This window comes from Papaver somniferum, unplaced genomic scaffold, assembly GCF_003573695.1.
Source record: "Papaver somniferum cultivar HN1 unplaced genomic scaffold, ASM357369v1 unplaced-scaffold_118, whole genome shotgun sequence".
Lineage (NCBI taxonomy): Eukaryota > Viridiplantae > Streptophyta > Magnoliopsida > Ranunculales > Papaveraceae > Papaver > Papaver somniferum.
In genome coordinates this window covers 4,416,632-4,442,171 of record NW_020620825.1, presented here as the reverse complement: position 1 = coordinate 4,442,171, position 25,540 = coordinate 4,416,632, and the positions used below count along the sequence as shown (strand labels likewise).

The window sequence follows — 25,540 nt, the reverse complement described above, 5'->3', positions numbered from 1 at the left end:
CGCTGCTTTACAGCTGGATAAGATTAGGAGAGAGATAAAAATGAGAGGGACATCTCTACACAGCTGGACTAATTACGTGTGATGAGTTAAACCAGTGCTAGAAATATCTTGTGCCAGATTGAAAGCAGACTAACAAAGCAACCAAAATGCATCTTCTTCGACTCTCTCACAGTGCTCAGTAGAAATAACGTCTTCTTCGGTCTTCAACTGTTGATGATAAACTCTCGAACCTCATAGAACCTTGACAATTAACTCTTCTCTTCGATTTCTTGCTTGACTTATAAATTTTCTTCCCTATGGCCTTATTGAACAAAAAGAACGTAATGATGTTTCATTATTTATTTATTTTATTTTTATTTTTTTTCATTTTTCATTCATTTTTTTTTATGAACAAAAAATTACAAGACAAAAATTTACATGGCCATGAGAGAAGGACTTTCAAAACTTGGATCTTCGCAACTTGTAATGTCTTGGTATCATGGATTCTAACAACTTATATCATTTCTCTTATAACTTCAAATTTGATTTTTGAATTATTCTCTTCTATTGTTGCTTCTAAACCTAAAACGTCTTCACTTTCTTCATAGATTTTGATGTCGCTCCGCTTGTTGATGATGATAAGTTTCTACTGAGAGAGAGTCGCAATCCAGTAACTAAGACTACATTGTGAGGTTGCTTTGTCTTTCTGGCATTTCCCTGACCTACTTGCCTTTCCATCATGTATGGTTAGGTCCATCACGGTTACCCTCTAAAAGGCACAAGTTCTCTCCTGAATTTCAATGATCTCAATGTTTTTTTCTCTAATGTCTCAATAAGTTGTTATCTCTAGCATTCCAATTTCTATCTTTTCGGTGAGAAACAGTATGTAAACTTAGCTAACTGGGTACTATGTGACGCTAGAAGTTTCAAAAATGCGACTAAAATGTTTCTCCCATACCCCCAAACTTAAATCTATCATTGTCCTCAATGTTCTAAAGATAAAATTAAAAGCCTGAACAAGGAGAAACTGTTACCACTTGAAGCAAAAGAGATAAGGAAGGATATTACCGTGTCGCAAGAATATTGGGTTACCTCCCAAGAAGTGCTAAGTTTAAAGTCTTCAGCCAGACATCGGAAGGAATTAGTCACCTCATAGAATCATATAGAAGTAGTCGGAATAATTGTGGGTCATCTGGATCAAAAAGTATTACCCACAAGAAGAGGAAACTGCAACAGACCAAAAAGATGTCGAACATACCCTTGTTTAAGACACCTACATCTAGTTGTGGCTCAGGTTCAGGTTCTATAACTGGGTCTAGATAACAGGTTTTCATCGGTTGGATTTCCTCAAAGCTAAGATCCGGTTCAGGTATTAGAGTGGAAAAACTCAACTAAGAACTTATAAGCACATAACAACAACCTGAATAACTGGGGATCCTCTAAGTCAATCAGATTTGACTCACACAGCTGACCACAATGAAAGAGGTGGTCTTCCTTAAGAAAATGTGTCGACCCTAATATCCTAAAGTGATTAGGTTTAGTCTCAAAACTTAATAACCGACACATCTTAAAATCAAAAGTTCCCACAATTGGTTGAAAAGTTTTTGGTGGGAAAGCAAAGTCAATCTTGGTATCATAGCCTGGGTTAACCACATCAACCAGAGGATGGGTTTCTAACAACTGAATTTCCTTATGGACACCATTAGATTCAGGAAAACGTGTATGAAGATAATCTTGTAAGATGGTTGAGGCACAAATGTCAAGTCCTACAGGAGGGTACTTAAGAGTTAAAGCACACGGAGAATGATAATCCCCCCAAACTTAGAGTTTTTTGTGTCTCTAGAAAGACTAGTCACAACTTTCCTAATTTCTAGGTCATCGGATTCCTGGAAATGGTCAATAGATTCTTCTAAGTTGGGTTCATCCTCACTCATTTCTACGAGTTTATCATCTTCTAAGACTAGTGTTTCTAAATCGCTAGATTCTAAAACAGTATTCTCAGGGTAGACTCTTTCCTCTAAACCATTATCACAATCATATAAAGGATTATCAGAGAAAGTTTCATATAAAGGCTCATCAACTAAGGTTTTAATCATAGTTACCTCCTCCGATTCACTGATAGGTTCATCAAATAATGGATTGTCCAATACTCTGTAGGCTAAAGGATCATGAACTACATCGTCTAAAACGGTGGTATCTCTAGTCAGATCCACATCCTTTTGAATAGGTGAATAATCATTAAAATTATTGGGATCCGAACCAGAAATAATATTATCATTATGAAGCTCAAATGGAGTAACTAGTTCCGGATCACTATGCCTACAAATGTATGATTCTTCATCAATATTATCTTCATCATAATCATCATGAACCTCATCTAAAGTAGTGTCTTTTATTCTAACCTCGTCCTCTAGATTGGGAAAATATTCACTATTGATATCAAGGGTAGAATTGGAAACACTATTTTGGAAATTTAGATTATTTCGAGCAGCATTAGCTAACTGTTCATTTTCTGCCTCTAAACGTGCTTGAATTTCACTGAGCGTAACACTTATACGTTCACAAGTCTCATTGAATATCTTAGACCGTTGTGTACTCTCTTCTCTTGAACTAACTGCACGTTCATACTCCCTTCGAACTTGTTGGTAGGTTTCTTCTAGAGATTGAACAGGTTTAGAAATGTCATAATCAGGACTATTTTTTAAGTAATTTTCCAAAAACGCATGACTAGTACTATAATATTCCTGATTTTCTTGCTCGTAAGACCAATTCGTGTGTGGATAGTAATTGGGCTCACTATGGTATGAACCATAACCTTGAAAAGGTTGGCGTTCCCAACTACTATTCCCACCATGGTCATAAAACCGATGATGTCCATATTCAAATTCAGGTCGATACTCATTGTATTGGCTTCTATCATACCAGTTCGACATTCTTAACTGCAAGGGAATTCTAACCAAACACAAAGAAGGCTGACTCGACCACAACAAGCCTATTTTATCTAGCAAACAAAAAGCATGATGGATCCGCTTAGATTGTTTTCTAGACCAGCTTCTATTCATTCGAAAAGGAATTCATTACAATTTGAGCACACCCTTCTGGAATCAATCCGAGCTAATGTAAGTTGAATCGAGGCGAGGGAAGCTCAGTGGAGCTTTGATACCCAAAGCCTCACTGCTATCACAAGGCGGCGCAGTCACGCATTCAACTCACAGAAACCATCATGAACTTCGAAGTATGCTAAAAGAGTAACCAATATTTTTCGAACGACTTTCCTACTAAGCTCGTTACCCTATCGGTCTCTTTCTAGTCAATATTTTAAGCTTAGGTTCGCGTTTGGTTTCGTTTTCCTAAAGCGGGAAAGAAGGGAGCGGTGATGAAATCCGAACCCTTATCTTGTATTGGCCAGGCCTTGCCCTTTACTAGGAATTTAAAAACAGTCCAAATTCGTCCTCAATCAATGAATCACCTTAAGGAATACAGTAACTCGCTTACAGGAGATTCGCGAGTGTTTCGATGGACTTACCTCCCGTACCAGACGGGGTACGAACCGTTGAAGTCGACTCGGGCCACGACTCCTATGTCATGTACGAACTCGAGGGGCCGAGGCGATATCGTAATCACCGTCCTTCTCTGCACACGGTTTATTTAAAAGTACCCTTCCGTAAGGTTAAAAAAAATGTCCAAAAGTCCTGAATAAAGTCCAAATAAAAAGTCCAAAAATTACAAAAATTATGAAAAATAAAGCCTATTTAAAAATTCTAAAAAAAATAAATAAAAGCTATATACAAAAAAATAATAATAATAAAAATTAAATCCTAAAAAAAATTATGTCTTTTTTTTCTTCTCTTTTAGCTTTTAGCTTTAAGCTTTTTGTTCTCCAGTCCTTAGTATTCCACTTCGAACCTGTAAATCAAAGACACAAAAAGAAATGTAAAAAGGAACAAATAATAGTAAAAAAAAATAAAAAAATAAACCTAAAAAAAAATCTATAAACAAGTCCGCGTCGGCGGCGCCATTTTGTTGTAGTATTAATTTTGCGGTAAATAAGGATTCGTTGCTCGGACTTGAAAAGATTTTTAAAACAAAAATATATACACAATATTTGTCACAGGATCAAGAGACACTAGGACACAAGATTCCACCATTAATCATTCACACAATTCATATATTTATTCGAAACAATTATAGCTCAAATCATAAGGACTCTCATTCTTGCCAAGGTAGATTTTTAGAATATTTATTGTATATCACTAGCATGACGCATCAAAAGCACTACGACCAAGCATACATCATCATACGATATCACAACCAATTAACAAAAATCATAAATCGATTAATAAAAAGTGCAAGTAGTCAAAAAAAGAATTAATATAATTATCATATGCGTAAAGAACGGCTTCCTCCATCATCCCAGTGTTGGGGTTTAGCTAATCATAATAATCATGTTCTCAAAATATATATTTAATGCTCAAAGTATGATTAAAAGAGTCAAAAGTTATAATACAGTGGTTCTGAGACTCACAAAACACGTCCAGAAAGAAACGATACCAGAAAACTGCAGCTAAACTGCGACACTTCTCCACTGCTGCCGGAACTGTTGAAAAACGACGGTCTTTGGCCGTCCGTTCTTCGTGTTCTTGAGCTCCTCCTTCTTCTTCAGCAGCAACAGGTGAACAATCCTGCAAGTCCCGATTTCTCGCTCCTCTCGGCTCTGGCTCGACCCCAAACTCTTTATAAAGCTCCTATGAGACCCTAGGATGCTATTTATACATAACAGAAGCAACGAATCACTCACAATAACTCCACATAATTCTCATTTACTCGGGAAAATATTTTTTTTTTCATTTTCTTCACTGTCAGCCAAGATACGATCTTTTCCACCTCTTCTGCCTGCGCAAATGAGTTGTAATACTTCCATAAGCCACATACAAACTTTATAAGAGAAGATATCTTCCCCTGTTTGTCCACAAACTTTCCAAATTTAGCTCACAGTGCACCCGATAATATCTTCCCCTGTTTAACTTTGATTTCCTCCCACGGCTTATTTGGCCCATTTTGCTCGATCAAATTGCTTACACTGGCCCTGTTTAGATCTATCAAGTTAATCCCAACTGATTCTGGGTATTGAATCTTCACAAAACACGTCCAAAAATTTAATTGAAAATTCATGCGGTTGTGAAGAAAAGTTCCCGCCAAATTCAAATTTTGAATTTTAAAGATGGTGTCCCCCTAACCACTGTTGGGTGTCCCTTTAGAAACTGGGGTGGAAACATCCTTTTTGTGGTGTAAATAGCCATGGGTGCCTTTAGCAATTCTTCTGGGATATTTTCCGCACTTTTTCGGGGTTCCTCGGAGACATTTCCGGGGTACTTCCGGTACACTTCTGGGGCGCTTCTGGTACACCGTCAACGGAGCTCCAAACGCCGCATTTTTAGCCAATTTCGCCGCAAAACCTTATTTTTCCAAAAACACCTATAAATAAATAAAACACCATAATAAGTACAAAAACGGGCACTAACAGTATATAAAATGAGATATATTAAACACATAAATGCGTCTATCAAATACCCCCAAACTTATTATTTGCTAGTCCCAAGCAAATTAAAACTACAAAATAAAATCCTAACTCACTTTCGCAGGCATCGTCGATTGTATTTAGCATATGCAATAAGCCTTTAAACCCCTAGGTGGCCCTAGCGGCCGAGTTATAGTCTCGGGAGGGCTTACCAGAGATATACCCACAAAATCATTACTCCTAATTGGTCACAAGTATCCAAAGAGATATGAGGACATACATATTCTCAACCTATCTCTAAGTAAGTAGAATGCCAGAGAAATTAAAGGTGTCAGCTCTAAAGATGACTGAAGACAAGGGGAGACACATCCACACGACTGCTAGATAAAGAGATATCCGCTACACAGCTAGATAAACATTGTAAGATGCGTCCGCTGCTTTACAGCTGGATAAGATTAGGAGAGAGATAAAAATGAGAGGGACATCTTCTACACAGCTGGACTAATTACGTGTGATGAGTTAAACCAGTGCTAGAAATATCTTGTGCCAGATTGAAAGCAGACTAACAAAGCAACCAAAATGCATCTTTCTTCGACTCTCTCACAGTGCTCAGTAGAAATAACGTCTTCTTCGGTCTTCAACTGTTGATGATAAACTCTCGAACCTCATAGAACCTTGACAATTAACTCTTCTCTTCGATTTCTTGCTTGACTTATAAATTTCTTCTTCCCTATGGCCTTATTGAACAAAAAGAACGTAATGATGTTTCATTATTTATTTATTTTATTTTTATTTTATTTTCATTTTTCATTCATTTTTTTTTTATGAACAAAAAATTACAAGACAAAAATTTACATGGCCATGAGAGAAGGACTTTCAAAACTTGGATCTTCGCAACTTGTAATGTCTTGGTATCATGGATTCTAACAACTTATATCATTTGCTCTTATAACTTCAACTTTGATTTTTGAATTATTCTCTTCTATTGTTGCTTCTAAACCTAAAACGTCTTCACTTTCTTCATAGATTTTGATGTCGCTCCGCTTGTTGATGATGATAAGTTTCTACTGAGAGAGAGTCGCAATCCAGTAACTAAGACTACATTGTGAGGTTGCTTTGTCTTTCTGGCATTTCCCTGACCTACTTGGCTTTCCATCATGTATGGTTAGGTCCATCACGGTTAACCTCTGAAAGGAACAAGTTCTCTCCTGAATTTCAAGGATCTCAATGTTTTTTTCTCTAATGTCTCAATAAGTTGTTATCTCTAGCATTCCAATTTCTATCTTTTCGGTGAGAAACAGTATGTAAACATAGCTAACCGGGTACTATGTGACGCTAGAAGTTTCAAAAATGCGACTAAAATGTTTCTCCCATACCCCCAAACTTAAATCTATCATTGTCCTCAATGTTCTAAAGATAAAATTAAAAGCCTGAACAAGGAGAAACTGTTACCACTTGAAGCAAAAGAGATAAGTAAGGATATTACCATGTCGCAAGAATATTGGGTTACCTCCCAAGAAGTGCTAAGTTTAAAGTCTTCAGCCAGACATCGGAAGGAATTAGTCACCTCATAGAATCATATAGAAGTAGTCGGAATAACTGTGGGTCATCTGGATCAAAAAGTATTACCCACAAGAAGAGGAAACTACAACAGACCAAAAAGATATCGAACATACCCTTGTTTAAGACAACTACATCTAGTTGTGTCTCAGGTTCAAGTTCTATAACTGGGTCTTGATAACAGGTTTTCATCGGTTGGATTTCCTCAAAGCTAAGATCCGGTTCAGGTATTAGAGTCTGGAAAAACTCAACTAAGAACTTATAAGCACATAACATCAACCTGAATAACTGGGGATCCTCTAAGTCAATCAGATTTGACTCACACAGCTGACCACAATGAAAGAGGTGGTCTTCCTTAAGAAAATGTGTCGACCCTAATATCCTAAAGTGATTAGGTTTAGTCTCAAAACTTAATAACCGACACATATTAAAATCAAAAGTTCCCACAATTGGTTGAAAAGTTTTTGGTGGGAAAACAAAGTCAATCTTGGTATCATAGCCTGGGTTAACCACATCAACCAGAGGATGGGTTTCTAACAACTGAATTTCCTTTTGGACACCATTAGATTCAGGAAAACGTGTATGAAGATAATCTTGTAAGATGGTTGAGGCACAAATGTCAAGTCCTACAGGAGGGTACTTAAGAGTTAAAGCACACGGAGAATGATAATCCCCCCAAACTTAGAGTTTTCTGTGTCTATAGAAAGACTAGTCACAACTTTCCTAATTTCTAGGTCATCGGATTCCTGGAAATGGTCAATAGATTCTTCTAAATTGGGTTCATCCTCACTCATTTCTACGAGTTTATCATCTTCTAAGACTAGTGTTTTTAAATTGTTAGATTCTAAAACAGTATTCTCAGGGTAGACTCTTTCCTCTAAACCATCATCACAATCATATAAAGGATTATCAGAGAAAGTTTCATATAAAGGCTTATCAACTAAGGTTTTAATCATAGTTATCTCCTCTGATTCACTGATAGGTTCATCAAATAATGGATTGTCCAATACTCTGTAGACTAAAGGATCATGAACTACATCGTCTAAAACGGTGGTATCTCTAGTCAGATCCACATCCTTTTGAATAGGTGAATAATCATTAAAATGATTGGGATCTGAACCAGAAATAATATTATCATTATAAAGCTCAACCGGAGTAACAAATTCCTGATCACTATGCCTACGTATTTCATATTCTTCATCAATACTATCCTCATCATAATCATCATTATATGAAAATGATCGAACCTCATCTAAACAAGTAGTGTTACCAATTCTAACCTCGTCATCTTGATTATGTGAATAAAAACTATCCTTATTTTCAAGGGTGGTATTGGGAACACTATATTGAAATTTAAGACTATCTTGAGCAAATCTTTCCACAATCCTATTTGTACTTTCAGTAAATTGCTTGAGGGAATCTTCTAGAGACATCTTATTTGTTTGCACTACAGACTCTTCTGGAAGAGGAATATTATAAGTCTCCTTCATAAATAAGTGAAACTTCTGTGTTGACTCATTGAAACTCTTGAGAGACTCTTCTAAAGAAATAGGAGGATTATTTTGCTCGTATGACCTGTGCGCATGTGGATAGTAATTGGGCTCACCATGGTATGACCCGTAATCTTCAAAAGATTATCTTCCCAACCACTATTCACACTATGGTAAAAATAGTAGTGTCCATTTTGTTCAGTTGGATATTCGTTGTATTGGCTATTGTACCAATTTGACATTCTCAAAACAAAATATAACCCACCGACAGGGGATTCATGGATGGAAAGAGTCTTACCTATCGTACCAGACGGGCGATGAACCGTTGAATTCGACTCGGACCACGACTCATATGCCATGTACGAACCTGAGGGGCCGAGGCGGTATCGTAATCTCCGTCCTTCTTTATTTAATTCACCCTTCCTTAGGGTTTTAAAAATATTATTGTCCAATGTTCCAAAAATAAAGTTCAAAAAGTCCAAAAATAAGAATGTAAAAACCTATTTACAGTTTCTAAAAATAATATAAAATATCTATATAAAAAAAATCTTCTTCTTCACTCCTTTTGGATTCCTCTTTTCTTTCCTTCTTTGGCTTCGCTTTTGTTTTCAACACTTTCTCTTTTTCTTTAGCTTAGCTCCAAATCTGAAAGAAAACAAAAATACCAAAACGCGTAAAAAAGAACAAAAATAATAATAAAAAAAAAACCTAAAAACAAATCCGCGTCGGCGACGCCAAAAATTGATGGTATTTTCAATTGAGTTGTTATATTAATAGGTTCGTCGAGACTTGTGAAAGCAAAAGATTCTAGATTTAATTTTAAAACTAAAAATATAGCAAACTTAAATAAAAGTGATATGAAAAATATGGAAAAGACTGGGGCTATGGAATCCACTATTTACCAATATCAAAGTGATTTATATTCTCTAATTATAATCATGCAAATCATGCATTCAAATTGATTCTTAATATTGCAATTGTTGATTTTTTAGAAATAACAATTGTAGATCGAAAGTATGGGACATCAAAACCCTAGGCTAGCATGCTCCATCAATTGAAATGACAATTATTTAACAAAAACCATTTTATCAATTTATTTATCTAGGCAAATAATCATATAATAATTGCATAAATTAGAGATTACCACTTTTCATTGGTGAAATAGCTTCCTCCTTCGTCCCAGAGGATGGGTTTAGCTCATCATTGTGTAAATACGCTCAAATTATTTGTTCATTGCTTCAAATATTGTTTACAAAGATGAAATGGAGAGAAAATGATGAAAATCGGGTGTTTGCAACGTTTTTAATTATTACAAAACACTGTTACAGAGAACGATAAAAGGAAACTGTCGCTGTTACTGTAGCTTCTAAGGCCCACGCCTCTGTGTCGTTAACACTGTTGATAAACGACTGTCTTGGTTAGTCTGTTCCTCGTGTTCTTCAGCTATGCAGCAGCAGAAATGGTAGCTCTACAACTCGATTTTTCTTTGCACTGTGGTGTTCCAAACTCTCCCAAACTCTCCGTCCACCTTGTACGACCCCCAAACACTTCTTTTATACTCAACAGGACCTCAAAATATCATTAGTTAATGCCAATATCTTCTCTTTACTCACTCTGCATATTACCGAGATTTCTTTCCTTGTTTAACTCCTACACGCTTCTGTTGCATCCAAACATACTCCAATTTCGCTCAGAACAAGAACAGAAAGATCCCAACACTTCAGACACGCGCAATCCTCAAACACTTCCCTGAAAAAATCCGAGAATATATTTCTTCCCTGTTTGACTGAAACACCGAGGAAACTTCCTTCTTTCTTCAAACTAACCGGGTTACCAGTCCTGTTTCGTATTAACAGGCCCATACAAGTCCAAAACCATGAAAGAATCCCCACAAAATCTTCCCAAACTCGATTCAACAGTTATGCCGGTGACAACATATTTCTCTCATGCACGAACTTCCCTGGTTTGATCCCTTGGATTATCTAGGCAAATGAAGTCAAAACAGACAATCATACCACGCCTGTTACGCACAAACAACTCATCCCAAATAATCTCAGCCATTGAATTTCTCTAAAACAACTCTAAATCACGAACCCTAATTCTGATAATAGTCTGCCACATTTTCCCGCAAATTTCAAATTTGAATTCGTGAAGAAGAAGGTTGCCCCCTATCTGAGACCTGGGGTGCGAATAGCAGGTGTTCAACTGAGGTGACCCTTATCCAAAGTGGGGTTCCGAGTAGCACTTTTTGAGCAACTTTTTCCACACAAGTGTATTTCTCCAAACACATCTACACAAACATAAAAACACCATAATAAGTACAAAATCAAGCACTAATAATAGAGACATTAAGGACAATTCAGACACATAAATGTGTCTATCACTTCATCGCATGTTCAATTGATACTTGTACTTTTGTGTCATTACTGCTGGGGGAGAAAAATATATCTTTGTCTCATGATACATATGTCCCTTTTCACATGCTTTATATGAGTCTGTACGTCTGACGCTCATTACTTCGGGGTCCTTTCCATTTTCAATTTTGCTATATTTAGCTTAATTTGAGAAACTTCTTTATCTCAACATGCCAAAAGAATCTCACTGCACATGTCAACCACTTACTTTAGGTTTAATAAATTACTAAAGATAGTTTTCTTGTTATTATACTTCAACATATACTGGTTCGTTAGTATTACGGATGAAGTAGAGGAATGAAAATTTTCTGACTCATATTACCTTTTGTGAGTTCTTCCACGAAAAATTAGAATACATGTGATTTTATTTGCAACGTATCTTTGAAACTACCGACTCTTTAATAGTCGAGCAAATGGATTACATCCCACAGAACATGTACGTAATAATGTTGCTCAAATATTTCTAAACCTCAAATGAATACACTGGAACCGAGTTGGTACAACCAATTAAACAACATACAACATTCAGCTATAGCCAATATCATATTCAAGAAAACTAAATAACATTAACCAAAATTCTTAATGAACGAGATCAACAGTCGTAATTGAAATTGACCGTTTATATAATATGGAATTATCTTGAGACAAAAGAATGTTTTAAAACCAAATAAATAAGCCCAATAAATATTTCATTGGTTATATACCTCAAGTTTTGTTTCCCACCGTACATGGATAGGACATGAACGGTCTTGATCCCGCACAACCACGAACCCAAAACCGAACCGAAACGGAACTTGGAACCGGCTCAGCTGGAACAGAATGGAACTGAACCGAACCGGGTTGGCTGGACTGAACCGGGTTGGATCGACCGAACCGGGTTGAATGGACCGGTTGGCTTTCCTTATTCTTCTCACAGCGCCGGAGATTATCAACAGATGCACAAAACAAAATAAATAAATAATCAGATTCGAACCAAATTTCACGCCCAATTGTGTTTTCTTTTGTTTCTTTTTTAAGCATCACGCCAGATTGTGATTAGATTTTCTTTAAGCATCGCGCCCAACTGTGATTAGATTCGAAAATCAAGTTTCACGCCCAAACAACATATGCGGAAATCAAAAAAAAAAAGGAGAAAAGAGAACAAAAAATATTAGATCCAACTTATCTTATTTGATTCCAGCGATTGCAACGTTAACTTGACGTTAATCCATGTAGAGGAAAAAAAAATCAATCAATCAATCCAATCTAGCTCTGCGGTTTAGCTTCGTGCATGATAACGTGTTTAAGGAGAATTACAGATGAAACAAGGAAAGATAAGAGGAAGGAGAAAAATAATCTTATTAAGCATTACATATACAACCCTAGGAATCTAGTTGGACCGCACATCCATGGTCCGTAGGCCCGGTAACAAATTAGTGATTGAAGATATCCCATAACCCCATGTATTCACTAGGACATTAAACCCTATAAGAACTCACCCACTAATTACAATTGATAATGTAAACGATTCCTAGCAACTACGTATAACTGTCTTAAAAGAGTAAAACCAAATTAAACAAAAACATCAAAATTAAATAGAAACTGGATTACCTAGATGCAAAATCTATATCACTGAAGGCTAGTTGGGAATGGGGATGGGTACACCCTCGTTGGCTCCCCAGCAGCAGCCCTGTAAAACTATGTGATGTAGTTAAGAAGTGGTTCAAATCTTCTGTTGTAGCCGAAGAACGATTGAATTCTGCTCAAGCCACAAAGAAATGGGTCATGTCTTCTGATGGCCCCAGACGGGACAGTGCCATTATAATATCCGCATATAATTGGCCTCCATCCGTTGGAGATTAGGAATCCAAAATTTTCAAGGGAATTTTGATAAAATGCCCTACTTCTAATTATCGGTTTAATAAACTGTCCCCGTTTTTTTCAACTTTTCAAAAGCGCCCCTCTGTTTGTTTTTCCATCCACAGTCAACATTTCTGGTCAACCAGGTCAAACACGAGGAATAAAATTACATCCCTATCCTTTAACCTTGGTCTTTATGACCTGTAGAAAGATAAGATTCATTCTCATCTTTCTCTTCAGTTGTAAACACGGCGGTATGCTATGGTGTGGTGATGGAGAAATTGGTGAAAGAATGGATAGATTCAGAGACGAAACAGGGGTGATTTGTGGATGAATAAAGATAATGGTTTAATGGGTTTGTTGTGAATGTGCTTTTGATCACAAAGGATGGAGGATTCGATGGAAGATTTTTGAATCAGATCTAAGAAGCTAGGGTTTGTCAATTCAGTTAAATCCTTATGAAGAAAGAAAAATTTGTTGTGATGTGTTGTTGATTATAGAGAACGGAGGATTTGAGTGAAGTATCGAGATTGAAAGAGAAGTTAGCAGCTAGAGTTTTTGTCAAGAATGATTGTGAAGACGGAGATGGAAATTGGGTTTTTTTTTTGTGTGTTGAAATTCATGGAAGATTGAAGAGAGACATGATCGAGATTGAAGGGTGATGAGGGAGATGTCGCTGCTGTGTATTGATTCAGTTTGATTTCATTACCTTGTGCTGAAGTTGAGAATGATACAGAAATTAGGCTCGAGTTTGGTTGAATTTTGGATGAACTGAATTGGGTATCTGGTGAAATTAGGGTTTGATATTTGCTGTTGAAGAAATTGTAAAATGGGTTTGCTTCGAATTTGAGTTCTAAGTGAGATTGAAGTGTTCATAAGGGGTTTTGTTTGGATTTAATTTTGGAGAGATATTCATGGACGGAGTTGCAGATGCAATTTTAAAGGTAGCTGTGATGATGAATCAAAAGGTCTGAGATGCAGATAGGTTTAAAATGGTGGTGTTCTGCAATTGGTGGTGGTATTGAGATGTTGTTTGAATGAAATGGGTTAAGCTGAACCGTAGAAGGTTTATCTCAGCAAGAACAAGAGGAAGGGGTTCTGTATTGGTGATGTTGTATGACTTGGTGTGGTGTTGTTTGAGTTAAAAATGCAGAAAAAGGTGAACTGAATCTGTGTAGATGAATGCATAGGTTTCAGGTAAAAACTTCAAGTGATGTTTGTGGTGATGTTCTGGTACTGAAATTGGCAAGGAAGATTGAACTGAAGTCTTGTTGCAGATTGTTGGTTCTGGTGGTTGCATCACTTGAATCGATAATGAATGGTTCTCTGAAATGTTTGTAGCCTTGATGAGCTGAAGCAGCAGATGAAGAGAAGATTCAATGGTCTTTTAGTTCTGATTGTAATTGAATCTCACAATCAGTATAAAGTTTATTTTCTCATAAGATTTTTTGTTTCTTATTTTGTAATTTTTGGTTCTTCATCTGGAATAGGGTTCATAGGAATTTGGAGAAGAAAATGAGTTGACTTGGGGTAACTCGTAGCTGAGTCGAATCGATAGCTCACTCAAAATTGCCTAAGGGTTTATTGGACTTTTTGTAGTAGCCACCTAAACATTAACGGCTTTAACGTGCCGTTTACCGTTTTTTTTGAAAAAAAACGGTCAAGAAAATGGCACTTTTGAAAAGTTCTAAAAAAACGGAGCATTTTATTTTACTATATTCAAAACGGGGGCATTTTATCAAAATTCCTAATTTTCAAAGTATATTTCGCACAATCACAAGGAAGAATCCAATGCTACGTACGAAAACTTTGAATCATTTTCTTTGTTTTTATCTAAACAGTGAAGTCGATACTAATATGAATAACACCTATGATAATTGGATTCATCCAAAATTTACGATAAACAGAGAAAATCGATACTAAATTATAATTCAACAAATCTATATTCAAAAACATAACAACTCCCTTGAAACCCAAGGAAAAAAAAATCTCAAAATTGAGATCGTCAACATCGATTAATTAGCTAAGCCGCGGAAGGACAGAAAGTAATCAAATAATCAGCACCGGCACAGGTACATGTACTTGAAGCATCATCGTAAGCATAACTATAAGCAGTAGGACAGGCAGTCTTAAACATTTCTGAATACCTAGTCGGCACACAAGTATCAGGTATCGAATGCGTTTCGGTGCAACAAAACTCTGGTGCGTTAAATGCTGCACAGGCACTTTTACACGCAACAACATTACCTGAATCAATCACTTGTAACTCAGCTGGACAGCTTCCATTTAAATCTGTCACACAACCTGCATACTCGCAATTTCCTGTACCACCAGAAGGTTTAATACCCAAATCAACATTGTATCCGTCCACCAAGCTGACATCATAAAAATCCTTCTCGTTCGAAGTACCAGAAACTCCAATAGTGAATTCAGCTAAACTTACTGGTGGTGTACCACCACCTTGACAATTTAAACTACCACCACAATCACCTGTTTTGCATACACCTTTACCTGCTTCGTCGAAGTTACAACCGGTACGTGGCCAAAACCGTCCTGACCAACCTGGTGGTGCTGTTATTGTTGTTGATCCATCTGGTGGTAATGAAAAACCTCCATTACCAAGTGCAGCAGAACCATCTCCTGATAATGTTCCTGGCCACACTGTGTGACGACAGCGGTTTAGAAACGTAAATACTGTCGCTGATGCCGTATTCTTCAGCCCTCCTGAAATCAAAACACAAGTACAAAAGAAGAATAAACCCCCTAGCATAGCAATAACTTGGACAAGAAAAACACAGTATCCGGAATTAATGTTACTTACCAAAAGAGAAGAATGCTAACATGAGGAGTAGATGAAGAGAAGAAATATTTTGCAAAGCAGCCATGATTTTTGTTGACAGAGAGAGAGAATTAAGTATGTTTGATGGTATGGAAGGAATGACCTACTAGTGTATTTATACCTCAAAAACTTGGAAGTTCTTAGATTTTCTCTATGGGCCCACGAGAGGTACGTGATAACGAAAATGGGCAGTTAGTTTGTTTTTATATAATTCATGCGAAATCACCCATAACTGCGCAAGCAAAATGAGTTATCACTTCTCACACCGTTCGATCCAGACACACTAAGCAGTTCGACAACAATTTCCCAGTTGCAGTTTTGGCTTCGAAATCACTTGATCACAACCCCTAGAAATTTGGGATGTAATGCAGAAACTGCTTTGAAGTTCTAAAGTCGGTGCTACTTGCTGCTCTCTTCTTCTCGGGGCAATGAAATCTGTACATACACGTTGGAGAATCTTTACATGTCACGTGAAGCAACTAACCTGAACCCACTAAACCCACTCTCCTAACAAGATTGGCGAGTGTAATTTCATATCCCCCGTAATGGGATGACAAAGATTAGTTAGGGTTTAGTTCACCTGAAAAATAAACTACAGTAAAGTTTATAGGAAACATGAACTTATTTTGGAGTTGATGAAATGGCCTCCGAGTCTCCATGACCTTCATACTACCCCATTTCTTGATGATGATTTTTTTTTTTTTTTTTTGATCATAAAAGCAAAAAAAACGATTGGCAGTCTGAAATGATGGAATGTATGTCAGACCTTCGTACTAACACGAAAGCACGACCTTGAGACGCAAAGGAATATTGCCGAATGAAAATTTTGTTTGGTTTAGCGTAGTCACATTCAGCTATCATGCATAACTCCAAATGGAAATCAAGTTCGATTGTGCAACATTGGCTAAAACCTGATAGAAAAACCAAAGAATAATATATTTACCACACAATCGCAGACCAAAAGGAAATGTCCCGGGACATAAATTCACAGATGAAATTCATTTGCACTAAAATTGCAAAAACATGTTACCTATGTGAAGCCACTCATTAATCAGAATGTTTTCCACAAAATATGGACTTTACAAACACAGGAATCGGCAACGGTCTAAAGTTGAAATAGGTAGAAGAAGCAAGGTATGCACAGCTTGCAGCAACATATAATTTAAACCAACTAGATGAGAAGAATGTTAGGAATGTAAATATACTAGTTATGGCAATTACGAACGTGAAGTTCACCAAACACTTCAATGTAGAGAGATCTTCCTCGGTCCCTGGATTAGGAAAATGGCCTTCAGCAGTAAAATCAGAGAGCAATTTATCCTTTAGACGGAATGCCTCATTCAACCAGACAGAAGACTCGTCCTCGGTAGTTGGGATGTCTTTGAGGGGGATACGTCGAAGATGAATGTGAACTTCTGATGGATCCACACCAAAAACGTTGTCTATGAAAAAGGGGCACCGATGCTTGTATGCAATTGTTACATCATAAACTGCAATAAACAAAGAAGATGAGCACCGTTAAAACCTTTATGTGGCAATGATCATTACAAAGTTTCTCGTGCATTCTCAAAAGATTTAGTTCACCACTTTCTTTGTTAGGTATAACAATAAAACTATAACTCCCCTGTGCAAACCTGCAAGATTCCAAAAAGGTTCATGTTTGGTTTCAAACAGATTGTTTCCAGGGAAAGCTCATTCAGATTCAGAAAACTGGTGGTGAGGAAGCACCAAAAAACGAAGCGGAAAAAGACATGAGGAACCAACCGAAAAAAGAACACTGAGAAAAAGGCACACAACCAAAAGTGAAACAAATAGGACTCACTGAACAGATGTATAAAAATACTTCTTGTGCATGTATTAGTTGGTTTTAAATATGCTATCGCAGATTTTGCTGGTTCAACCTTGGAAAAGGTCAGGGTAGATGAACAAAACGAAACTTCAATGTTTAAGCAGAAACAGAATTGAGAGAACACCTGCATCTAAGGAGCTCCGCATGGTTTCCAAGCAGGCATAAAAACCTTTTGCTTTTGGAAGAAGCACATACTTCATGATAGGCAAATTATTCTCAGCAGCGTACTTTTGACTCCTCAGGCACTTCTGCTCCCTTCAATCAAAACAAAGAGAAGACCATGATATGGTAAGTACAAGATACAAATTAAGCCTATAAATTTTATAAGAGTTGATTTTAGACTCACTGACTTAACAAATTAACTACACAACTTTGGCCTTGAAGAGGAAAAATACAACAGGAACGACCAACCATCTGAACCCAAGGAAAAAAGACCATTCATGAACCAGTAGTACTTATTGTCCTAGGGACAACCGGCAAACATCTACAACTTATGAAGGCTAAAAACATACATAAGAAAAACAAGGACTTTAACTAAGAGATAAAGAGAGTGAGGAGGAGTTACGTAAAATCGGTGCCTTCTGGAAAAAGAGCAAGCCACAGAGGATCTTCACAATCAGTAAAAGTTGAAAGCATTTGATGCATAACCGGTTCATCAACTTCCCATTTCCTCTCGACTGAAATAAATTCCAGAATGTGAAATGCCCAACCGAAGACTGGGAGCTTCATTAAACTGCTCTTGAGGACATACTTAATGTACCCTACACGTCCTTTCCGCAAAGCAAGGTCCCAAAGGTACATCCAGTCAACCTCAGTCCTATGGTTTGCGATGATCAGAACCCGTTCTTTAGCAGGAACAGTTTCTCCAGAGAATACAACCTTGGTCTTGTTTATTTTTTCAAATAGAAAGGGCCACAGAGCTAGCCAACAACCAAAAATGAAAGATGATAGTTTCCTACTATAACGTCTGCCGAAAATGAGCAGCGTAAGAGTGGTCACAGGTGCACAATAAACTAACATCATGAATGCAGTTGCAAGAATCACAAGTAAACACAATATTCCCCTTATTATCCTCAGAGGAGTCAATGGGCGGTGTTTTGGACCATCTTTCGAATTAAGAGACCCAAGAACTTCCATCTTGTTTGAGAAATTGTCTCGGTGCCTCCCCCTCCACAGCAACTGCTCACAAGTTAGGGAAGTTACTAAATTAGTTTAACCCAGGTATTTGGACTCCAAGTCAGATGGACAGCTGAGATCCTGGAGGTGTACGAGGCTAGTACACCCCATACTCCACAGTTAAAGATACAGCTTTGGGTACTATTTGGAGCCCAAATTAAAATTTGTAAGTGACGTCACTTGAAACGCTCCAAAAAGTATCGACTCCTCATGAGTATTATTTGTTTAAATTAGTTACAAGATAACCAGAAGAAAACACTAACATGGTGGTGTGACCAAGCCACTCAGATTGATGATGACTACGATGCCACAATAGTGAATGCTCTATCTACTATACAGAACTGTCAAGGTCTCACGAATTATCGATCCTTAACAATGCCTTCCTAACAGAATGATGCATTTGGAAAAGAGTTATTGCTTAGCTACCTGGGAACAAAAGAATGCAACATAGTTAAGTCACAGTGAAGCAATAGATAAAGCAGTTGTCGGAAAAATAGAAATTAGCACTGGAAACCAATGTGTCAGAATTGATGATTTTTAAAACAGCCTAGTATGTGATCATCAGCAGGCATACTTATGATTTAGAATATAAAGCGAGCAAGTAAAAAGACCTCAAATCAAACCGAAGCAGACCAACAGTTAAGCAGCTAGCAGTAAGCAGTCCTTCAGCCAAAAAAAAAGTTTTTGTCTGAATTACTAACTACATAAACAAGATATAGTAGCAAAATACCAACACGATTTTCTCAATATTAGTAAAAGAAAAGAAAAAATGTAAGTAGCACAATTTAGGCGAACTCACAATTTTTGCAAACCATTCTGAGGGGAAAAAAATGTGTATCTTGATTATATACACACACGGGATTGAGCAGTTTCCCAAACCCAAACACCTCATAAATACATCATGTCCTAAATACAGGTATACAGTTACACTCAAACTCATTCAATAACATACCTACCTTACCTGTTGTACTTCACCAACTCTACTTGCCTCGTTGGAGTAAAACATAATGGATTTTATTATGTACAGTATTGTTGTTGTTGCCAACCCGATTCCTGGAGTACAATCCAAGTTTGGTCCTATATGTTTGAAAATTTATAATGAAACTATCTGATTTTCAGTTGAATTCAGGATTGAATGATTGTGTCTAATTAAAGAAAACACGAGAATTACGACGTAATAATACTCATAATTGCGCATACGAATAAACTTGGAATAATTTTGATACTGGCATAATGAGATCAGATACTCAGATCCAAATTAAGAGAATGAAACACAGAATTTCTTTTAAAGGTAACAATATATTCTAACATAAAATCTAAGAAACAAAATCATTCCAAGAAAAAGAAAAAAAAAACTAGAATTTCTGGAATAGAACAGTAAAAAACCTGTGCTTCTTCTGAACCAACTTACGAATGGTGTTCTTCTCTAGATCTCTGTGTCTCGATTGGATAGATTAGATTAACTTCCAAAATTCTCTCTCACTGATTATATATATAGCTGTTATTTTTCTTTTGTTTCTCTGTCTCTGGTCTATGGTATAATACGGGAGAGTTCTCAGAAATTCACAGATCTTTTGTTTCTTTAGACTCACTCCACTGCTCTTGGTTGTTGAGTAAACTGATACGCGTTCATTTAGTTTCCTCCTACTTGCCCTACTACATTTATGTTATTGCCCCGTCACTTTTTCAATTTTAAGGTCCACAAAATCGTTTTTCTGTACCACATAATGGTTCTGTCGTTTCTTCGAAGCCGCCAGACTTGGGGTGATTTTCTTTTTTAAGATCCGGTGTTCCTGGTGTTGGGTTTTGGGATTTTCTGATTCCCGCCCTAATTTTACGCCACGTTGCCCGGTAATTTGTGGGACCTATTTGGCCTGCATCTATTACCCAAAAAGAAACGTAGAACCTGCCCTGGTTGGGGTGTATGAGACCATGAGTATCAGCGACTTTCCAAGGAGATTAATTCTCCGCTTTTAGGTTCAAATTTCAAGCCAGAAGAGAAGACTCATCAGATGTCAACGATACATTACCATGGAGCCTAGTTAGTAAGTTCCGCGATATATGCGAGTCCGTATCTATCGAATCCGTGTGAATCATCTGTGCATCTGGAATCCCGATTTACAAGGGTGTATTGGATTGGGATTTATTTGGATATTTAACCATCCTAAAAGCTCATAGGTATTCAATTAGGATATGTAAGGAATCATTAAATATCCATGATATTCAATTAGAATTGTTTTAGATTCCACAAATATCATAGGTATTCAATTTATTTATTTAAGATTTCTTATAATAGTTAAGGAACAAGATATATATGGATTCTTATGGATATTTTTAGGCAAAATATGTATGTTATTATCTCATATCAATCTTAACCCAAACCACAAGAGTTTCATGGATTCTTATGGACAATCTTTTTTTACCACAACATGCTATGTTTTTCCACCACCACCATTACAAACCACCAACACCAACACCACACACCACCAACCAACACCAGACAACCACACCACCACCAACACCACACACCACCAACCAACACCAGACAACCACACCACACACACCAACCACCACCGCCCACCACCACCTCCATTTTTGGATTTTTTTTAAGGGAATCATGATGACCTTGGTTTTTTCAAATAAACTTACTAATTGATAATATACTTCAGTTTTTTAAAATCTAACTACTCCTAAGGCAATCCATTATAATCCAGAATCATATATTTATAAGAATCTTAAAGATTCTTTAAGAAACATAATAAATCCACTAGATTCTGGTAAAACTAGTATCTAATTTTATCTAGATAAATCATGATCCAATACACCCCTGTTAGTTTTGCGAATTTCCGACCCCAAAAGGAATTATACGCGTATTTATGAATTCCCGAATCATACGGTTAATACTTTGCCATGTCATCACAAAATTATCATTCTTTATGGTATTCTTGACTTTAAGATCTTACATACATCAATGATTCAAATACCACCGACGAACATGTTATTTGTTGATTGTAATGCATCATATGTATAGTTCATGTAAATTATTACTAAATCATAAATTGAAGGAGAGAATATGTTAAAAATGATTTTTTTACAGGCTAATATATACCGAATTTTGTATGCCAAATTCATATCTCTATAACGAATAATACACGTACGTATGCCGCTTCATATTACCTGCCGAGTCATGAACCATTCAATTACAATATTCTAATTATATTAGGGTTCATAATTTGAATCCAAATTGTTATGCTATCTAGTTTTTATGTGTGATTAAACAAAAAACGATTTTCTATAGAACGATGGATTGCCATTTAATTTGATTTAATTCAAGGATTGTCCAAAATTAGAATTAATTCTAACGAAGTCGTTCTTCTGGAATCAAAAGAGCAAGAGCGATTATCTTGCAAATTTGTGGCACCGTAGTGGAATCATTACCAACGGCACGTTGCGCGCCTCAGCGTGAAAAGACGGTGCAAGCCTTGTTATGCCGAAACCTAACTGTTAAGTTAGCAATAAATAGGTAAATTGATCCAATTGAGGCATGATGGATAGAGATTGAATGATTCCCCCTAGACAGACAGATGTAGGAGTTGCGAAGAAGAAAACTCTCTTTTTTTGTTGGTTGTTGACCAACGGAAAGCATGGGAGTTTCCTGACTTCTTGCTCACAAAAGAAGATACTTATTCTACGATATTAGTTGTGATATCTATTTATTATAGGCTGTTGTCTCTTTTTGAATAAAGAATGACCCTCATTTATTCATCTCAGATGCACAGTGAATCACGAGACAGGAGCGAAGACCTTTGATATTGGTTTACAAATCACTGCAACCAATGTGTCGAAAGTAGCCTCCGTCCTTTAGTAGAATGATGGGCTCTTAGGAATAGAAGTGGGCATGAATAGAGCTTAGCTTCTAGGACTGTGTTGACTGAAGCTCTCTTTCTCCATCTAATCTTAATTTGTTGTAAACAGACGAGAGTCTCAATTGGCTTATTCGATGCGAACTCTCTTCATTTTTGAGTTAACCCGATCGAGTTCACCTATTTCTTTATTTTCTTCTCTATTAGCTTCTTTATTCCAATGTCCAACGGGGGTCACTTCGCTCGCCTAAGAAGGAAGGAGTTGTGGTACTTTTTGGATCAATTGCTAAGGAGAAGACGATCTTGGCTTAGAGAGATGCGCCTTTTAGATTGTTATCGCTTTTTAGGTTCTTGCTCTGGTTTCAGTTCCATATGAGGATGAATCCAATCCTAGGATAGGGCATTAACCTTTCTGGAATCCGGTCCGCCATAATAATCAGTTTTTTCGAATCCCTATAATACTCGTATGTACCGAACGTTTTCCTTACCCTGGATTGCTAACTAGGCCAAGGAGAACCTTGTCTATTTCCGATTGAATATACTGAGATCCGAATTACATGAAATTTTAACATGCCTGCCTACCCAAGATATTTGGTTTACCACTTGGCATATGTACTTCTCCGGGTCTTCTGTACCACATGACATATACAGGGTACCACCTGGTAGAGATTAATCTGTTATTTTCAAACGCTAACACTCATGTTACATTTTGTGTACCTTAACACTCTTTATTAATATATGTATTTGTTTTCAATGTACAACTGACATGTTCAGTTTATGTTGGTCTAATTAGAGTGTTAGTCTGTCATGAGTTGTATTAATTTTTTTTTTGTCTCATGTTTATATAAAAGTATCGGTCTGTAACTTTTCTTCTTGTTGAAAATCAATTTCTCTCAATTCCACTATGGTATCAGACGAAACCTAGGGTTTTTAATCCAACCAATATCATGTTTAATTCCTCCATTATTTTTTTTCCTGTAACTTTTTCTAAACAATGTCAAGAAATCAAGAACCAACCTCTAACACATCAATTACCTATATTCCTCTCCATACTTCATCAAATATCATTACAATCAAACTTCAAGAAGACAATTGGTTAATATGGAAGACTCTAATAACTCCAGTGTTGAAGAAATTTAATGTTCTTGGTTATGTAACATGTGAAATTCCATGTCCTAATGAATTTGTATCCATGGCGACAAGAACTACTCAAACTCATCTTTATACATCTTGGCAGGATTTGGCACTCTCGTGTCCTAGTGGCAAAGCTAGAGTCGTCCACTATAACCTAGGTTTCTTTATGGAACTGTATTATGTTATAACTTTGAAGACTTCACTTAGGGATTCATGATACCCGGTCAGATTATCCTTTTACCTGATAAACTCATCTAAACTCATCTAAGACTTTGTGATTCCACAAGATATATATCTAAACTCATCTTTGATTTGTTTGGATTGTTTTTGTGAGGTGGTAGCGATCTAGGCTTCTCTTTGATGAGAGTGTAAGTGTTCTGGATCTGTGAGGCTTGCTAGACTCGTCTGCTGCAAACATATTTCCAAACCTTGATTCAGACATATCGAAAGGGAGATTAATAGGATTGTCAGTTAGAGGAAAATAGGTATCAAAAGTCTTTACTGAGGCTGAAGTGTAAGGACCCTCAAGCTCGTCAACGCTATTAGACCAGTCAAGCACGATTTAGCCGCTAATGAATCGATTAGATTAACACGAACGTTAATTAATAGACATTTATCTAACAACGATTTAGATACGAAGCTAGTACTACTAAATAGATTTCTAAAAGTTATACAGAATGGACTACTCGAACGTGTCATTCGGATACCAGACAAAGAAGATATCATTGGATGAGTATGAAGGGAAAAATAGTAATTTTGTCTTGGACATGTCATTTGGGTGTTGCCTTTATCATTTATCATTGGCATTATCAGAACCAAATCGAGAAAATCTATTCTCATTTATTTCTTTCCTCTTATTCTCTTTCTTCTTTCTTCGTTCTTCTTCTTTTTCTTTCATCTTCTTCCTGCCGATATCAATTCAGAGAAGTTGAACATGCTTTTGTGGGGGATTCTTAGAAAAATAATTATATGGATGAATAAAGGGAGTAGGTTATGATATTGAAGTTATTTGACCTCTGGAAATAAGAATAATCGGTAAGTTAAATTAGGGTTTTATGATTGATCGAAATTTAATTATGAATTTGTTTTGATTCGCTGAATTTTTGATGGGTTTGTTGTTAAATAGGTTAGAAAGGGTTGTGTAAGGTTCAATTTTGGTTTCTTTAGGAAATTGAGATTCGGTTTAGGGTTTAGATGAATTTAAAATTAGTGTTGTTGAGATTGGGGAAGTTGCAGATGAAGAAGATGGATTGAATCCAGGTGATTGAAGTTGAAGTATTGATTTAGGGTTCTAGGAATTTCAGAGAGGAATTAAATGGAGGTTTGAAGAATGAATTGAGAGTTGTATTATAGCTACAGATGGAGCTGTAAGTTATGTTAATTGTGGGTGCTCTAGCTGAAACTTGATGTTGTTGGTACTGAAACATTGAGATGTAGGTGGTGATCCTGTGCAATGAATGGAATTGTAATTGGTAGTTAGTTCAGGCTGGACTGAAGATTAATTATATGAGCTAGGAGATGTATGAACTTGTGCAACAAGATTGGAACGAAGCTTGCAGCTTTTAGGGTTGTGGTCTTGGCTTGAAGCTGTGGTGGTGTTATTGAATTGGAAGGAGACATTAAGAGCTGATATTGAAGATGATTTGGAGTTTGAGCTTACTGTGATTGTTATGGGAAATATGTTTTAGATGAGAATTAGATGAATGTTAGGTTAAGATGGAGTTGGAGTTGTTATGATTAAAGCTGAAGTATTGGTGGTCTGATATTGAGATGGATTGGAGAGAATTTTAGATGAACTAGGAATAAAGATTACAGATTGCAGTGGTGGTGCTGAAGTTAAAATAATGAATGTGGAAGTAATGTTGTAGATGATATAGTT

General features: G+C 36.7%; 2 protein-coding genes across 6 annotated transcripts; both read right to left on the bottom strand.

Moving 5' to 3' along the window:
- Positions 1-14,810: 14,810 nt before the first annotated feature.
- On the bottom strand, positions 14,811-15,865 carry LOC113330687 (pathogenesis-related protein 5-like). The gene is made up of 2 exons (XM_026577512.1): positions 15,622-15,865; positions 14,811-15,524 (listed from the first exon to the last, which is right to left on the bottom strand). The coding sequence occupies exons 1-2, from the start codon at positions 15,683-15,685 to the stop codon at positions 14,824-14,826; spliced, it is 765 nt and encodes a 254-aa protein (XP_026433297.1). The 5' UTR covers positions 15,686-15,865; the 3' UTR covers positions 14,811-14,823.
- A 729-nt stretch (positions 15,866-16,594) lies between these two features.
- On the bottom strand, positions 16,595-20,282 carry LOC113330603 (probable 1-acyl-sn-glycerol-3-phosphate acyltransferase 4). Of its 5 annotated transcripts, XM_026577417.1 has the most exons (5): positions 20,051-20,282; positions 19,626-19,741; positions 18,054-19,090; positions 17,613-17,743; positions 16,595-17,129 (listed from the first exon to the last, which is right to left on the bottom strand). In XM_026577417.1, the coding sequence occupies exons 3-5, from the start codon at positions 18,623-18,625 to the stop codon at positions 16,687-16,689; spliced, it is 1,146 nt and encodes a 381-aa protein (XP_026433202.1). In that variant the 5' UTR covers positions 18,626-19,090; positions 19,626-19,741; positions 20,051-20,282; the 3' UTR covers positions 16,595-16,686. The 5 variants fall into 5 exon arrangements, with proteins under 5 accessions (XP_026433202.1, XP_026433200.1, XP_026433201.1 ...); XM_026577415.1 differs by having other exon boundaries at positions 18,054-18,667; positions 18,928-20,282; XM_026577416.1 differs by lacking the exon at positions 19,626-19,741.
- Positions 20,283-25,540: the final 5,258 nt, after the last annotated feature.

Excerpts from the sequence above, each read along its gene's own strand:
- LOC113330687 (XM_026577512.1), bottom strand. The coding sequence starts at position 15,685 with ATGGCTGCTTTGCAAAATATTTCTTCTCTTCATCTACTCCTCATGTTA. Across the intron at positions 15,525-15,621 it reads GTTAGCATTCTTCTCTTTTG|GAGGGCTGAAGAATACGGCA; the intron begins GTAAGTAACATT and ends TTTTGATTTCAG.
- LOC113330603 (XM_026577414.1), bottom strand. The coding sequence starts at position 18,625 with ATGGAAGTTCTTGGGTCTCTTAATTCGAAAGATGGTCCAAAACACCGC. Across the intron at positions 17,744-18,053 it reads CCAGAAGGCACCGATTTTAC|GGAGCAGAAGTGCCTGAGGA; the intron begins GTAACTCCTCCT and ends TTTTGATTGAAG. Across the intron at positions 17,130-17,612 it reads GCGGAGCTCCTTAGATGCAG|TTTATGATGTAACAATTGCA; the intron begins GTGTTCTCTCAA and ends TGTTTATTGCAG.